The sequence below is a fragment of the Grammomys surdaster genome, unplaced genomic scaffold, assembly GCF_004785775.1.
Source record: "Grammomys surdaster isolate TR1022 unplaced genomic scaffold, NIH_TR_1.0 373, whole genome shotgun sequence".
NCBI classification, from domain to species: Eukaryota; Metazoa; Chordata; class Mammalia; order Rodentia; family Muridae; genus Grammomys; species Grammomys surdaster.
In genome coordinates, this window is record NW_021604792.1 from 262,407 (window position 1) to 280,814 (window position 18,408).

At 39.7% G+C, this 18,408-nt stretch overlaps 1 protein-coding gene across 2 annotated transcripts in view; it reads right to left on the reverse strand.

The window, feature by feature from the left end:
• Window positions 1–6,209, reverse strand: part of Slco1c1 (solute carrier organic anion transporter family member 1C1) — a 42,073-nt gene extending 35,864 nt beyond the window's left edge. For both annotated transcript variants that reach the window (XM_028781030.1, XM_028781029.1), the window contains exons 1-2: window positions 5,820–6,209; window positions 112–264 (exon numbers count right to left, since the gene is read on the reverse strand). In XM_028781030.1, the coding sequence (XP_028636863.1) occupies window positions 112–240 (129 nt within the window). In that variant the 5' untranslated portion in view covers window positions 241–264; window positions 5,820–6,209. The remainder of the gene's footprint in view (window positions 1–111; window positions 265–5,819) is intronic.
• Window positions 6,210–18,408: the final 12,199 nt, after the last annotated feature.

An 18,408-nucleotide genomic window follows, 5' to 3' on the forward strand; every position in this document is an offset into this window, starting at 1 on the left:
AGGAGAGGAGAGGAGAGGAGAGGAGAGGAGAAGAGAAGAAAGCAATTCCTGTTGTAGCTTCATTTGTCTGGAAAGAAAATCAAGCTTGTAAATTATACCCAACTCCTCTACCTTGAGTTTTCCACAGCATGGCCTTGCTTCCTCTGTGGACGGATATCCCTCTTTAAAAGATGGCCCTCCGGCAGGTTGCGCTGAATTTTTGTGGAACAAATGGGCGTTTTCTTTGGATGAGGTGTCCATTATGAAAATGTTTCTTATCCCAGCCTGTCAAAGTTGATTTTAAAAGGAAACAGCAATTTATTTCCGCTCCGCATGATTTTTAGATGTTTCCGGTTCACAGTAGACTACGGCTCTATAGGGATAATTTAAAGCTTCGCTATCTCCAATTACCACATTAAGTTGGCAACATTTTTCAATTAAAATCAGACAGGATATTTGATTAACAAATCCTACCATTAAGACCCTACAGCCAGCGTTCTTTCTCGATCTTTTCACTTCGGGCCTCATTATAGCAAAGAATAAATTTCCATGTTGCCTTTGGAATAAATAACGAAGCAGAATTTTGCTGACTTTGTGGTCTTGCCAGATTAAACTGGGCGCGAGCAGGAAGGGGAAGAGAAACCCAACCTCTTGAATATTGATTCATTAGTATTACGGCTTCCAAGACATGAATAGCAGAGGCTGACAACATCACAGATCCCCAAAGCACCTTAGCATTCCTCTGGCACAGAAGTGAAGCTCCAAGTGAAGCAAAAAGGAAGAGGTCCACTTTGTGTACCATTTGGCTAATGGGGAAGGAATGTGAACGATAAACGTCTGGTGTCTGGATTGAATTCAGATGAAAGTGCAGACTGAGGTTTGCCTTAGAGGAAGGAAAACACTTCCCCTGCTTAATTCCCACCCTCCCTTCTCTGTTCCCCCTGACCAAACTCGTAACAGTTTTGCACCATCTGACCCTATTTCTCCCTGTTCACATTAATATTTACACATCCTGTGCTACTCGTTGTTAGCTATCTACATGAACCAGAGTCTGTCTAATAATTTAATGCAGGCCACAGGACTCAAAAATTAAAACAGCATGGCTGTCCCCGTTGGTTACAAGACTCCCCACTTGTACACAAAAAGGGATATCTTCTAATACTCATTACATTGACTAGAGAAATAATATTTGGAGTAAATTTTCAAGCATGTGGTAGAATTTAAAATTGTTCTGTTCATGTGTATGCTGTCTTTATTTTTTATTTTATGGGAAATGAGTGGGGCTTAAAAGGGAGGGACAGGGTCTTTTTTAAAAGGCTATAAGAATATCTGATTTTATAAACATGCTTAATTTTAAGTTTTTAAAAACGAGCAAATGAAAGGGAATGAAAGAACCAAAAATATCAAACCAATTAAAATAATTAACATTACTCTTGATGAAAAATACGGATAAAACATAAATAAATATTTGTCTTGTTGATTTTCTCAAAGAACCAGCTCTTGGTTTTCTTGATTCTTTGTATTGTTCTCTTTGTTTCTAATTAGTTAGCCCTGAGTTTGACTATTTCCCACCACCTACTCCTCTTGGGTGTGTTTGGTTCTTTTTATTCTGGAGCTTTCAGGTGTGCTGTTAAATACAAGATCTCTCCAATATCTTTATGAAGGCACTTAGTGCTGTGAATTTTTCCTCTTAACACTGCTTTCATTGTGTCCCATAAGTTTGAGTATGTTATGCCTTCATTTCATTGATCTATAAAGTCTTTACTTTCTTATTTCTTCCCTGACCAAGTTATCATAGAGTGGAGAGGTGTTCAGTTTCCATGAGTATGTAGACTTTCTGTTGTTTCTGTTATTGAAGACTAGCCTTAGTCGGTGGTTCTCTGATAAGATGCAAGGGATTATTTCAACTTTCTTGTATCTCTTGGAGCTTGTTTTATGTCTGATTATGGTCAGTTTTGGAGAAGTTTCCATAGGAAGGTATAGTCTTTTGTATGGAGGTGAAATGTTCTGTAGATATCTGTTAAATCCATTTGGTTCAAAACCTCTATTAGTTTCACCGTGTCTCTGTTTAGTTTATGTTTTGATGACCTGTCCATTGGTGAGAGTGTGGTGTTGAAGTCTCCCACTATTAATGTGTGGGGTTCAATGTGTGTTTTGAACCTCAGTATGGTTACTTTTAGGAATGTTGGTGCTCTTGCATTTGGAGCATAAATTTTCAGAATTGTAGAGGGGAGTGGGAGGGAATCGGGGGGAAGGATCAGATATGGCAAGAGATAGGAGAGAGACCCAGAGGGCCAGGGGAATGTATGGAAATATATAGCTTCTAAGGTTGAGGGGTAGTTGAATCTCTAGGAAATCCCAGAGATCTGGGCTGGGGGAGGCTCCCAGGACTCAATGTGAGTGATCGTAACTGAAATGCCCAGCAGTGGGGAGATGGAACCTGAAGAAACCACCTCCAGTAGTTAGATAGGGCTCCCAGTGGAAGGATGGGGACACCAAACTACCTACAAAACTTTGAACTCAAAATTGTTCCTGTCTCAAAGAAATGAAGGAACAAAAATAGGACATAGACTAAAGAACTAGCCAACCAGTGACCAGCCCAACTTGGGATCTATCCCATGGGTGGGCACAAATCCCTGACACTATTGCTGATGTTGTACATGAAGACAGGAGCCTAGCATGATTGTCCTCTGAGAGGTTCTACCAACAGCTAACTGAGACATATGCAGATACCCACAGCCAAGTATTGGACAGAGGTCGGGTGCCCCTATGGGAAGAGTTACAGGAAGGACTGAAGGAACTAAAAAGGTTAAGAACCCCACAGGAAGACCAACAGTGTCAACTAACCTGGACCCCTGGGAACTCCCAGAGATTGAGCCACCAACCAAAGAGCATACACAGGCTGGTCTGAGGCCAGCAGCACATGTGTAGCAGAGGACTGCTTGGTCTGCCCTCAGTGGGAGAGGATGAGCCTAATTCTGTAGGGACTTGATGCCCAGGGTGCAAGGATCCTGGGTGGGGGCTCCCTCTCAGAGGAAAAGGGGAGGGGATATGGGGAAGAACATTGCAAGGGAGACTCAGAAGGGACGTTTAGGATATAAATAAATAAAATAATTAATTAACAAAAAAATGAAGTGAGCATTTACAAGAAAAAATAAGCATATATATATGTATGTGTGTGTATGTGTATATGTACATGTATATATATATATATATATATATATATATATATATATATATATGCTTATTTAGCAAGACCAAAATTATGTATAAAATATACAGATAAGTATAAAATGTTGACAAAATGAAGACAGTTTCAGTAAATAATACCTGTATTGACATAGTCCAGAAGAGAAAACCAGACAATGAAGAGGAGAACAGTACACTTTCCAATCATATACCAAAGCATAGGCACTAAGGACGGATGAAATGGCAGGACTGCTTTAATCAAGAAATCCCTTTTAAGGAAAGCAAGCAGAGAATGAAATGGATTCACTGTCATTGTTTATTTCATACAAACTAAAGTGACCTTCATTATAAAATCTCATGAGGACAGCAAAAAGAGAGAAACTTCATAACAAACCTATAGATTATAAACTACCCTAAAATATTACCAAATTCAAATTGACAGCTCAATATTTCAAATTGGGATTACTCTAAAAAGTAGCAATTGAATAATATTGCTAATTAATATCATCCAACATCTATTTCTGATTGAAAAAATCATGAACAATAACAACAATAAAACAACAGCAACAGAAACAAAATCAGAACTCCAAGAAAAACTGCTACCAGTCTGTGATACAAACTTTATACAAATACTAAGACTAGTTTACCAAAATAATGCGTTGAAAGAACAATCAAAATGCTATTTGAGAAATGCAGGCTTCTGCAGTGTTCAGTAGCTCTCTTTCCAACAAGTCTACCTAGCACCTGAAGTAGAACATCTAGAAAGAGTCATTGCTTAGGACAAAAAATATCCAAATAGCCAAATGATCTAAATGGCCAGCAGATTATGGTGATGCCTCACAATGAAATCTTAGAAGCCATTGAAAGGTAAGACGAAGAAGTAAATATAGTTATAGAAATCAAACAGAGACAAGATGAGTTTATTTTTACAACAGTGCAAGGAACGGTATCTATAATAAGAAATGAACTTACACGCAGAGAATCAAAGTTTCAGCAAACCTAAAAATATCACTACATAAAAGCATATAGGCCAGAACGATTTTTAAAAACAACAACAGTAATAATAAATTTATACTTTAAAATGTGATCCTTTTCAAACATGATATAATTAAAATTGACCTTCCTAAGGGGTCATTGACATACTATTTCCTGCTAGACATGATTTTAAAGCTGTTAAGCAGAATATGCAAATAAATGTTCAATAATGGCCTACAACACTCAGACTAAATCTTTCTTTAAGAGAGCAAATGGCTTGACTGTAAGATGTTTGTGCCATACAGTAACAATGCTGAAAATAATTTAAAAATTCAAGATGTTTCAGTATGCTATTTTCTTATATTTGGAGGTATTACACAGTCATTCTACTGGGAACAATGGCCAGATTTCCTGATCTGGGTTGATGTTGTGATATGACAAAGTAACACTTTAAAAAAATGACGCTACATAGTTTTGCAGAAACTGAACTGCATCTTAACGCCAAATATCCAAATCGGCATGCCTGCAATAATTCCAAAGAGGCTCCAGCTCATGGGCATTGTGAGCTGCTTATTTCTTTGAAAGGATGGAGAGAAATGTGCAATGACATGAACAGGGTCAAAGCCAAATCCATGGTCAAAGCCAAAGCTCACTTCTCTTCATCTGCATTTGTATAGTAGGACCAGAGCGCAGTTTTGAGAAATACACACTTGCTATATCCTTTATCTCTTGGTTCACTTGAGTCTATTTTTCCAAAAATTAAAACTAAATATTAAAAAGGCAGATGACAAACTTTTCATTCAATATCCTAGGTTAAGGTATAACAGATTCCAGATTGTAAAGCAAACACGCCAAGCTGGTAGGTTTTCTCTGTTCACAGGAGTTGGTTTGCGAATCTAGTCTTTAAAGGAGCACAGGTAGCTGAGATAAATAGGTAAAGTTGAGGCACACGGTTGCACACAGGCTCTGTGCTCTGAACCAGTGATGGAGATGCAACCAATCTACTTGGGCTGTTCTAGGGCAGCTCAGAGAAGTACTTATGACCAACCTCCCTCCTTGAACAGCTCTGTACCAGCCAGGTGTTCTGACTCTGAGAGACTTCTTTTCCAGAAGTCTTAAAAATAACCTGTGGTTCTTCATGAGGAGCAATGTGTCTTACACAGAATTCTGATCTCCCACCCCTAACTACAAATGATTTTAGTATCAAATTCACATGTCATAAACAGGATCTCTATTCAGTGTGGTATATGCATATATTGTAACTTTTAAATAATCCCAAAACTTCAACATCATCATCTCGACTTATAAAATGATTTAGTTCACAGCAGTTAAGCAATCTGACAGAAACTACCCAACTAATGAGTAACAAAGCCTAAATCTGAAAGCAGATCTGAGTTTATCTGTTTTCTTTAACCAGACTCCTCTCCTATTTCACCCAGCTAACAAGGGAAGCCATTGACTTTTACTGAAGTGCCATAGATAAGCTAAGTCTTGCAGAAATTAGTGTCAAATTATCAATGTCTATTCTGGGAGAGCAAGGCGTAATGCTCACACAATTAAAAGCAAATGGATAGATAGATAGATAGATAGATAGATAGATAGATAGATAGATAGAGACAGACAGACAGACAGACAGACAGACAGACAGACAGACAAGAAGAAGAGCCAAATCCTACCTGGAGGTAGAAGTCAAAACTGTCCAGTTCCTTTCAGAATGTTCAGGAAGAACCTCGATCACAGAGCTCAGCCTGAAAGAGGAAACTGAGGCAGCATCTCACAGCAGTTGTGAATAGTTCTGGCAAGTCAAGAGAGCTGGTGGGCACAGACACGACAGATTAAAGGAAAGAAAAGACTAAGGATCTGATCTCGCCCCTAGGCAATCTTTCTCTTTCGCCTTTCCAGTTGGCCTCTTTTTTTCTGGCAGTCTGCAAGGAATTGGGCACCCTGGCAAGGGCACTGCCCTGCATCTCAGCTCCCAGGGCACGGAAAGAGCTGGAGCCTTTGAGCCATTTCTTTGCAATTTGCAGCAAGTTTAAGGCCACACGTGATAAAGCTTTGTTTATAGAAGAACAGAAAAAAAATGAAAAGACCACTTGTGCTTTTTACTTGCTGATCCCAGAAAACACAACTCCACAGGGGGTGGGGATGAGGAAACAGAAGCCAGGGCAGGGAAGGAAGTTTGTAACAAAGACCCCCTCCCCTTCTCCTTCCAATCAGTCTTCCAGCCAGCCAGTCCTAAGGGACATCAAGGGGCCTGCCTTGTTGTGTTGTATTTATTTGTTTGCTATTATTTAAAAAAAAATATCTTGGGCCAGTTCCCTGCTTTGTTTCCCTTACCATTGGGATTCTAGAATCTCCAGGAATACTTTCAGGTCAGGATCAAAGCTCTGCAGGATCCTTCCAGGGGGAGTTCATTTTCAAAGAAAAAAAAAATCAATAGCTTCCACACACCCTATGAGCCTTGAAATTTGACAAAATAGCAATTGGATTTTTGGCATTCAGTTACTTACACTACCTAAGTCTAAGAAAAGAGAAAACTTTGCTCTGAGAAACAAGTCAAACCAAATCTTTTCCAAAGAGAATGATTTTAGAGGATTTGAGAAATATTAATACTTTTTTTCCATTTTGATTCCATCAGTAAGTAAGTTTGTCACCAGGATTCTCCAAGGTTCAATTAGTCTTCCAGGGCTGTGACTCTGAGCAGGGCACCTAATCTCAACATGTTCTGCAATTGAACTATCTATTTCTTATTCACAATGAGATTTCCAGGGATAGTCCAAAAATTAAAGATGTCATATCTACTCCGAACAAAAGTCCAAAATGATCAGACAGTGCCTTTATCACAGATGTAACTCCAGCTTTCAAGGTGGTTCTGATGAGTAATCAGCTGTTTAGATTTTACTTTTGTTTTTATGTGTATGTGTGCCTATGAGTTTATTTGGACCACATGCATATATAACTGCCTAGTCCAGAAACAGTGCTGGATGCCGTGAAACTGGAGTCCTACATGGTTGTGAGCTGCTGTATGGGTACTGGGAACTGAACAACAACCTTCTGTAGGAACAGCAAGTGCTCGTAACCACTAAACCATCTCCATAGCTCTATTAACCAATATTTTTATGAGTACGTTTTACTGCAAAAGATAAAAGAAGAGGGAAAGAAACTTGGAATTATCTTAAACTTTACAAAGAAGCAAAGGGCTAGGTGTGGGTGTTGAATTTAACCCCACCACTGAAGAGGAAAAGGCAGATCTATCTCTGTGAGTTCAAAGCCAGCCAAAGACTGTTTTAAGAAAATAAAACAAAACAAACAAACAATAATAAAAGGAAGCACTGTAATGTAGACTCTTGTAAGACCAAACCCTTTAATTTAAAAATCAAGTTGGGCCTTGCCATCAGAAGCAGAGATCAAATATCTTTGTGTTAAACTTTTCAACATGTCCGTAAGTGGTCACTGGCTATCAAAGGGTTCCACCTTTGCTGCATACCAATCAAAACGATAAAGGACTTGTTTATCTTTACCAAACCAAATAAAACATAGTCTTTCCATTTTTGTGTAATTTGGACTATTTCAGTGTTTTTCAAATAAGTCTCTAACACAACTCCTTTCCTTATACAACCCACCGTCAACAAGACTACGTAGAATGTAGCTATCATTTACATGTTCCTTAGGGATTCTGGAACACAGCCTTGTTTGAATTGTATATTACATCGCTGTCATTCTTATCTTCGAATTCTAAATCCCCACTCCTTAAACTCTGCACTGTGACCCCCAAATGGGGTCGCCTACCTAAGTAAGGGGGTCACAAAAATGTGCCAAGTGTACAAAGTTTCTGGATATGTAGCAGTCAGAGTTAATTCAAAATCAAATGAGTACGAAATGTGAGGTGTTTGTGGTAGAGTTCAGCTGTGTTGTATCGTGAGACTCCACCACAGCCTGGGTTCTGAATAGACCATACATCCACTTGGCCTTGAACATGCCTGTGTCGCTCACAGTGCCCACAAACAGTGTCTGAAACATAGGCTCAGATTCCAAGAAATTTCATGTTATTCACCTGCAGGGTTTTAACTGTAGAGCTAAGTTTTCTGCTTGCTTATTTACTTATTTATTTATTATTTTTTATTTAATAAAGATTTATTTTCCCAAGTGTTCAGTGTTAGCATTCTGTCTAAACTCTGCCCCACAGTTACCTGGCAACAGCCAGGTATGCCTGACTCACTTCCAAAAAGGTTGCTTGGCCCCTCTGCTGCTCTCTCTTGCTCTTACCTTCTTCCTCTTGCTCTCTCCCCATTCCCTTTGTCCCCTCTCTTTCCATGTGCTCATGGCCGGCCTCTACTTCCCTACTGCTCTTCTCTGCTCTCTCTCTCTCTCTCTCTCTCTCTCTCTCTCTCTCTCTCTCTCTCTCTCTGTGTGTGTGTGTGTGTGTGTATCTGTCTGTCTCTCTCTGTCTCTCTGTCTTTCTCTCTCTCTCTCTCTCTGTCTGTCTCTGTCTCTCTGTCTCTGTCTCTCTGTCTCTGTCTCTCTCTCTCTCTCTCTTTCCCTCCTTCCCTCCCCCTCCCTCTCTCTCTATGCCTTTCTCTGTCTCTACTACCCTCTCAATTCCCTTCCCCATGCCCTGAGTAGACTCCATTCTATACTATACCATCGTGTGGCTGGTCCTCAGGGGGAAGGGATACCTCAGCATGGGCCCACAGAGGCACCCCCTTCCCCCATACCTGACTACACATCCACCAAAACATATCCCCTCTCTATCTTTTTATAAAACACATCATTCAGCTGATTGAACCCGTTCACGTGTCTTCACTAGCAGCTGGTACATCTCCATCCTTTGTGTTTCTGGTGTAAATTACTTGGTCTCTGTGCTTTGAAACCACCTTGGTACGTCCTTCACTAAGGAGCTCCAGAAGGGCTGTCCTAAGGTTGATTCAGTTCTGGAAACTTCTGAATATGCTTTCAACCCTGAAGTATCAAATATTTAACTGAAACTTAATTTTTTATGTAAAACAAGTATCTCATTAGTATGCAAAGTTGCTCTGATCTTTATGTTTGGTAAAACTGTATGTATGATATCTTAATAATTGGATTTATTTGATTTGATACATCTGTGCCATGTAAAATTTCCCAGGAAAACAAATGTAAAGTAGACAAATTTAAGACACTTCAAGTAGATCAGAGGTCAACAAAGACTCAGAGCGTCTCTGTCCCAGTCACTCAACTCTGTCACTGAGCTGAGAAACCAAAGTCTCATCCCTCCCTAGTGCTATAGTGACAGAGGGCAGGAGCCAAACTCTCTCTCTCTCTCTCTCTCTCTCTCTCTCTCTCTCTCTCTCTCTCTGTATCTCTCTCTCTCTCTCTCCACATCTCTTTCTCATTCTCTCCTCTCTGTCTCTCTGTTTTTCTCTTTCTGTGTCTCTCCATCTCTCTGTCTTTCTTTCTCTCTCCTCTGTCTCACTCCCCTCTCTCTGTCTCCCCCATCTCTTTCTCAGACTCTTCTTTCTGTCTCTGTTTTTCTGTTTTTCTCTTTCTCTGTCTCTCTCTGTGTGTCTCTCTCTGTCTCTCTCTCTGTCTCTCTGTCTCTCTGTCTCTCTCTCTCTCTCTCTCTCTCTCTCTCTCTGTGTGTGTGTGTGTGTGTGTGTATGTGTGTCTTAGTGTTACTGCTGCTTTGATGAAACATCATGACCAAGGCTACTTTGGGACCAAAGGTTTATTTGGCTTACATTTCCATATCTCTGTTTATCATCTAAGGAATTCAGGACAGAGCAAGATTCTGGAGGGAGGGGCTGATACAGAGGCCATGGAGGTGTTGCTTACTGGTTTACTCCTCATGTCTTGCCCAGCCTCCTTTTTTACAGAACTCAGGACCTCCAGCCCAGGAGTGACATCACCTACAAAGGGCTGGGCCTTCCAACATCAATTACCAATTAAGAAAATGCCCTACAGCTTGATCTTATAGAGGCATTTTCTTAATTGAGTTACCTGCTTTTCAGATGACTCTAGCTTGTGTCAAGTTGACATAAAACTATCCAGAACAGTGTTTTCAAGGGGTGGGTAGGGTTAAGCTCATCTCAGAACTGCAGAGGAGGAGCCTTCCTTGTCTTTTCCACTTCCTGGGGTCAGCTGAGGATCTTTGGCCTTTTGTGGTGAACTGGGGTCTTGGAGGTAATCTCTACCTCTGTTGTTGATATGGAAACAGTCAGACTGTCTTTGAAAACAGAGGAGCCTTCTTGACTCCTGTGTTTTCTTAGGGAAATAGGGGCCTAGAAACTCTATGGCTACCAAGGCCACTAGAAGTCAGTGGTTTTGAGTGTCTGTTTTATGCATCTGAAAATTGAAATCCATAGAATACAGAAGCTTGGTTTTAGAGATGTATCTTATTAGAGGTATCTTAAGAGAGAGAAAGAAGGCAGATCATATATATATATATATATATATATATATATATATATATATATATAATTTTTTTTTTCCTGGAACAAATGGAACTGAGACACTGGGTGTTCCAGGTAATTGCCTTGGAGTTAATAAGGATATCATAGGTGGAGAAAGACAAGGTAGAGATGAACTTGTCCTGGTTGGTCCAGTTTCCATTTTAGGTATGGAGGTAATTCTCAGTTTCAGGACAATTCTTAGTATGGGTTCCAGGAAGCATACTTTAAGAGAAGAGAGATAAGGAAACATCTCACCCCTTTCTGGCATCTCCAATCTCTGGCCCCAGCAGAACCAGGTGTTTTTGAGTTAGATGATTCTAGCGTTCTGATCTCTGGCATGAACAAGGCTGCAGATGCAACCCAGGGCATTTCTAGCTTTTAGACAAGAAAGAAACTGGTCACACTTTGGGATCCCTTTACTCTAAAATGCTTAGTCAAGCTAAGCACTTGGCCATGGTATCTCCTAAGATTCTTCCTTCTGTTCTTGAAACTCTACTGAGATCTTTGGGAATTTTTAACTTGATTTCACCTGCTAAACTCCTCTTCTCAAGGGAGGGTTCACTCAGAGAAACAGAAGATTAGAAACACAGCACAGGGTTGCAATGAGGCAGTTGCAATTTCCCCAGAACACCCATTGTCTCATGCCCATCCCTACCTCAGTAGCTTCCAGTACTTGTTACTCACTGCCTCCTGGATGCCCTTACTTCTCCTGTCCCTTTTTCTGTTTGTTGTTCTTTCTTGGCAAATTTCATGGACTTGCATCCAACTTTTTGTTTATTCCACTTTTATACCCACACTCTTGAAAATGGAGAACCATTCATTAACATGCCCTCAGGGTTGATTTTGTATTTATCGACACTAATTTAACTGGACAGCAGAAGAATTGTTAAATAGAATACACTTTAATGATCCAATCATCTTCCCTCTTTCTTAAATAACTTCTCTAATATTTCCCCCAAGCCCCAAACTTTAGCTAGTGGCCTAATTGAGGGCATTCACTGATGAAATAGTGACAAAGGGGCAGAATAAATATCACAGTCCACTACTTCTCTATCTATCATCTACCCTTAAAGCCTTTAATAATGACTGTCTTCCACCTTCTTGGCCTTGTAGAGGAGCCATCCCTGCTTCTTCTAATCTTTAGCTTGAGTATAGAGCTCTCAACTTTCTTTCCTCCATTTTTTTCTAATAAATCAGAATCATTTCCATCAATAACACCAATGACATTTGCATTAATGAATGAGGTGATCAACTTTTATATCTGAATTTAATTACCTAATAATACAGTTATAAATATAGTTGCATTGCTACCATTGGTCACATGTTTTTCTTTGGTCTTTCTTCCTCACTTGAGTTTTAGAGGGCTCCTCTTCCTTGATATTTTTCTTTACCTCAACACCCTGTACTTTTAGTCTTTAGACTGGAATTCCCCATAATTCTGTCCTTGATTTATCTTCTTTGCCTGACTTTTCTTTCCCCATATATTAGTCACTTTTCTGCTGTCATGATAAACACCACAACCAAAGACAGCTTATGGAAGGAAGAGTTTATTTTGGCTTACTCTTCTAGAGGGATTGGGGTTCCTGACAAAGAGTCTGATTATAAGCTATCAAGTATGTGGTGTGAATTAAGGCAGTCCATACCCCCAGCTTGATTGGAAGCAAATTTTTCTATTCAAGGAATTTCTGAACCAAGTTTGGAGAAATTCCTTGATGGGAAGAATGGTTTGAATAGAAATGGCTCCCAGAGACTCTTAGGCTTGGCCCATAGGGCACTATTAGGAGACTTGGCCTTGTTGGAGGAAGTGTGTCATTGTGGAGGCAGTCTTTGAGTTCTGATATGCTCAAGCTAGGCCTAATGTGGCAGTTGCTTCCTTTTGCCTGTTGATCAAGATCTAGAAATCTCAACTCCTTCTCCAGCACCACCATGTCTGCCTGCATGCTGCCATGTTTCCTGCCATGGTGATAATAGTCTAAACCTCTGGAAAAGGTAAGCCAGCCCCAATTAAATACTTTCCTTGATAAGAGTTACCATGGCCACTGCATCTCTTCACAGCAATAACACCCAAACTAAGACAGGGAGTTTCTTTTCTGGTCTCTTAATGCTAGTCTTCCCTAACAGGCATCATGTTACTGACTCCATAGCTGGAGATAATATGTGATCCTGGAATGTCTTTCCTAGAAACAAAATGGAAAACTTCAAACACTAGCTTGTGTCAGAAGGAATCAAAACTCAACTTGGCAATTTTCTACTAATGAAATATAAGAAGATTTGAGTATGAACAACTGTAAGACCTGAAATGTTTAAATAATAAAACTAATAAATTCATAATAACACTATAAAGATTATGATATCACCTTGTTAAGAAGTTAAATCTATTTCAAAGAAGAGATACTTGGGGGTTATTGCCCTTGTATGTCACTTTTTATGCAATTCATTTCTACTTAGAAATTATAGTTTTCAAGCCTCTAATTAATTAATGAAAAACAGTCATCACTTATCCATGAGTATAAAGATAAGATTCAGAGTATAGTAAAGAATCATACTTGTTTAGCATGGTCTCAATTTGAGGGGTGGACACAGGAGTGGTTGAAGGAAAGAGACCTGGGAGACACTGGAGGGAGTAAAGGGAGGAGGGAAAGTGATGTTATTTTATTTTAATTTAAAATGTATAAAGATTTTTAAATGGAAAACAGTCATCAGTGACCAATAATATCACAAAAGAAACTGCCATTGTGGCTATGGGTCTGCTTAAGTACTGGCCTCTAGTCAGCTCATTAGCACAGAGAGCTCTCATTCCAGCTTACATGGCCATAGGTACATTTCTCTTATGTAAAGAGCATGGCATGTGTTCCAGGTCAGGAATCAGGCAGGGAGTAGGGAGTCACTGAAGTCTCAAGTGTATGCCCACTGAGTCCCCGAGTCTCAACCTGTTCTACCACACCAAACTTCCTGGAATGGTTTTACATCCCACATGTGACCATCTTAGCTAGATGCTTTAATATGGTTGTTACCTTAGTCTTCCTCTAAGCAGAGCCTTGGCTTAAATATAAGTCTTATAGAGAATCTAATTATGAACTTCAGTCTATGAGAAGTCCTGGATCTAAAGGACATGGCATAAACACAACAATCAAAGCACAACATGCAAAATCATATTAGAATAAACACTCCAGGCTGCTTCCAATAAAGTGTACAAGGGTAATAAATTACATGTTAAAACAGAAGGGATGAATCAGCCAACGGCAACCAATGTTTATATCCCTATTCAAAAGGAAATGTTCTATATGTTCAATAGATTTTTACAATCTTCTTGAAATATTTACAAATTTAAAAACTATAAATTTGTGGTTTTGAGGAATTTATATTGTTTTTATCTGTTTATTTGTGTAATAAATACTGGTTTCTATTGTCTGTGAGTACAAATACTTCAGAGGCAAAAACAAGTTTTTATTTTTAAAATTATGTACCAATGTAAGATATATTCTATTATCTTGAAAACAACTTAGGGGGTGATAAGTGTTTGGTGGTATCTGTAGAATAGATTTCTCAATCTATGTTCCAGGCAATGGGTACACAGTGCTCACTATACTTTTTATGTCTAGTTTGAACATATTCAACAATTTCTAGAATTATATTTTGAATAAGTAATGTGATTGATAGATAAAAAGTGTTTGAAGATGAATTTTGGATTAATTTCTATACGCTGCAAAGCTCAAAGTGACATATACATTTATCAATGTACATTTTCATACATATACTGAGATCTAAAGAAATAGCTCATCAGTTAGTCTTTCAGAAGACCCAAGTTCTGTTCCCAGCATCCACATCAGTGAACACTGAAAAATCTGTTCTCCATGCTTCTTTTTCTGTACTTCCCTTGGTTGAGAGCTTTTAGTTATAACATCATCCAAAATTCTCATTCCTTCAGGGACAAGTTCTTTAGGGACCTTGTTTTTATTCTGTGGCTCAAGTTTCTCATTATATTCACTATTCAATGTGGAAACCTCCACAGGGAATTCTCTAAGTTCCAAAAATGATATTTCTTGCCAAGCATTTGTATCTGAAGCCATATTTCAGCTAAAGAGACTAGGTTTTTCTCCTGTCTTCTTTGGGTGGCTCAGTAACACTATGATTTCAACTCCAGGGTGAGGAAATCATTGTGTCTCTTGGCAAAACCATTCTACACTTGGAAACTGTCTCCTCTAAACAAGCATGGAGATCTTTGTGGAGAGGAAGAACATCAACATGAGGAGAAGATCCCAGTGAAGTCAAGTAGGTCAAAGGTTGAATAAGACAAGTCTAATAATATGGAATCATGAATTTCGCAATGAGACCAATTTTTTATATATTAATTAAAATTTATAAAAAATAAACAATCAGAATCAAGTATCTTGTTTTCTAGTATTACACTTGATTATTCTAGCCTTCAAACCAAGCAATTTCCATTTTAGGGTGTTCAGCTCTGCCCACTTGCACCCCTCCATATACAGGCTATAGGGAAGCCCAGTATACTGATTGGTTCAGCAGACTGAACTACTTGTCTCCATTTGTCAGATATCGGTTTGATTTCATTCTACTGAATGTGGGCATGCAGTTTTCCCAACACTGTTTGTTATAAAATGGTCTTTCATCCAGAGTGTGTTTTTTTTTGATAACTTTCAAATATCAGATGGCTGCAGTTTGTGTATTTATCTTTGAGTCTTCTGTTTTGTTCAATTTATCTACATCTCCACTTTTGTGCCAGGACTGTAGTGCTTTAATTGCTATGGCTGTGTAGTAGATTTTTAAATCTGGAGTGGTAATCTCTCCAGTATTGTTATTTTTGCTCAGTATTGCTTTGGACCTCCAGGGAAGAAGGGTCTTTTGTGCTTACAAATAATAAACTTTAGGTTATTTTTCTATTCCCATGAAGAAGAGATGGGAATTTGATTAGTATTGTATCGAATCTAAAATAGCTTTTGGAATAATGTTTATTTTCACAATATTAATTCTACCAATTCATGACCATGGGAAGGAAGACTTTCCATTTTTTCTTTTTTTTAAAAATATAATCTTTTTTTTCTTACTGACTCTACATCCTGCTCACTGCCCCCTCCTGGTCAGCCCCCTAACAATGCTACCCCACCCCCATTCCCTTCACCTCTAGGCAAGAGAGCCCAACCTTGGTATTCCCCCACTCTGGCACCTCAAGGCTCTGCAAGGCTAGGTGCTTCCTCTCCCACTGGGGCCAGACAAGGCAGCCCAGCTAGAAGAATATCTTCTACGTACAGGCAACAGCTTTTGGGATAGCCCTCACTCAATTTGTTTGGGACCCACATAAAAACCAAGATGCACTTCTGCTACATATGTGCAGGGAGGCCTAGGTCTAGCTAGTGCATGATCTTTAGTTGGTAGTTCAGTCTCTGAGAACCTCAAGGATCCAAGTTAGTTGACTCTGTTGGTCTTGCTGTGGAGTTCCTATCCCCTTTGGGGCCTACAATCCTTCCTCCTATTCTTCCATAAGAGTCCCCAAGCTCTGTGGGTAAATAGCCACAGTGGTGTCCCGGAGGCTTTCCACGTGGCGGGTCCCACAAACAGGAGAAAGGTCTAAGGGTCCAGAGGCTGGAAGCTTTGGCAGTGGCAGGCCCCAATGACACGAGAAAGTCCTTAGTTCCAGAAGGGTATATTTTCATGGTGGATGGTAGATGGATCTGGATGTACCCCCCCCCCCCTGAAACTCAGGGCAGACCTGAGTTAAATAGGGAGGGAGAAAGGGGGAGGGTCTGGGGAAGAATGCTTAATTGGCTCTGTCCTCTGGCCTTCATTAGTATGTAAATCTCTCTAGGGCCTGAGGCCTGTAGTTGCACCCTCTACCTGTGCACTTTGGGAGGGGCTGTAATGGCCTATGTGACTGAACAATGTAGATCCATGGAGACTAGACTGCATGTCAGGACCCTGGGTTCTGGGGACATGGCCAAACACCTGCCATTTCTCTCTTGGAGTCTCAGGGTTCCAGGCCCATGCCCAGACATGAACCAAAATACTCTTACATAGTCCCACAAAGCTCTACTATTTGGCTGTGGGTATCTTTATCTGTCTGAGTCAGCTGCTAGGTAGAGCCTCTCAAAGGACAACATGCTCCTGTCTGAAGCATAAAATAGTATCATTAACAATGTTAGGGATTGGTGCTTGCCCATGGTATAGGTCTGAAGTTGGGCTAGTTACTGGTTCGCCATCATGAATTTTGCAGGTAAATGAATGAAACTTGAGAATATCATCCTGAGTGAGGTGACCCAGCCCCAGAAGGACATGCAAGGTATTTGCTCATGGTATGTAACTGGTACCATAAATACAGGTATAATGCTACACTCCACAGACCCAATGAAACTAAACAATGGAAGCTCAAGTGAGGAATTTTGAATCTTAGAAGGGGGAATAAAATAGTCATAAGAGGCAGATGGTAGAAGGAACTTGGAGGGAGTGAGGGAAATGAGGGGCTCAGGATCAGGTGTGGGGAAGGATAGAAGAGATGGCTAGATAGTCATGAAAATGAATGGAAATCTGCAACTGATGGGGGTGAAGAGGTAGGGGGCATCTCCAGAACAAGATAGAGACCAGGGATAAGGGATGTGCCTGAGAATCAGTGGGAGTGACCTTAGCTGTGACTCTACATTGGGAATGTGGAACCTGAAGAGACCACCTCCTGTAGTCAGGCAGGAACCCCAGTGGATCGACAGAGACAAACCTACCCACAAAACTTTCAATTCACAATTTATCCTGTCTATAAGAAACTCGGTCACAGGAACAGAGCAGATACTTTCCGTGTTCTAATATCTTTATCTCTGTCTAGAGATTTAGAGTTTTCATAGAAGTCTTTCCTGAAGTTAGGAAGAGATCTTTCACCTCCTTGATTAGGTTTATTCCTAAATCTCTTATTTTCTTTGAGGGAATTGTGAATGGGTGTATGTGTACATGATCTCCTTCTCAGCTGTTGTTTGGAAATGCTAAGTTTTACAAGTTGATTATAGAATCTGCCACAATGCTGAAATCATTTTCAGAAGTTTTCTGGTGGAAATTTTGGAATCTATTGTGAATAATATTTGTATTGCCTACAAACGGGGATAGTTTGACTTCTTTTCCTATTTACAGTCGATGATTTTCTCCCCTTACCTTATTGCTTGAGACAGTGCTTTAAGCACAATATTCAAATGGAGTGGGTTAGTAGACAGCCCTGTCTCAGTCCTGACTTCAGTCTGATTGCTTCAACCTTTTCTCCATTTCAGGTGCCGTTATCTATGGGTTTCTCATATATAGCTTTTATTATGCGAAGGTATCAGAAAGTCAGGTTGGACCTTGTCAGAGGCTTTTTCCACTTCCACTGACATACTCATGTAGATTATTGGTTTTAACCTTTAAGTCCATTGATGGGATTTAGTACATTTATTAACTAGTGTGTGTTGAATCATTCCTACGTCTCGGGGTAATCTTTTTGATATACGCCTGTATGTGAGTTACAACTATTTTATTGAGGATTTTTGAGTCTATGTTCATCAGGGATATTGGCCGTTTGTTTTCTATTTTTGTTGCGTCATTAGATGTTTGGGGTATTAGAGGAATACTGGCTTCATAGTTTAGACATACTTCTCTGTTAATATTCTTTCAATCATTTAAGGAAAGCGGCCATAGATCTTCCTTGAAAATCTGATTTGTGACTCTGCTTTGTGAGTCCCCAACCCAGTAGGTGGCCTTTAATTACTGTTTCAAGCCCTACTCCATTATGGTCCATTATGGCTCTATTTGAGTTGTTGATCTCTTATTGCTAGATAAATCTAGACAGTCATCCACTTCTCTCCCATCT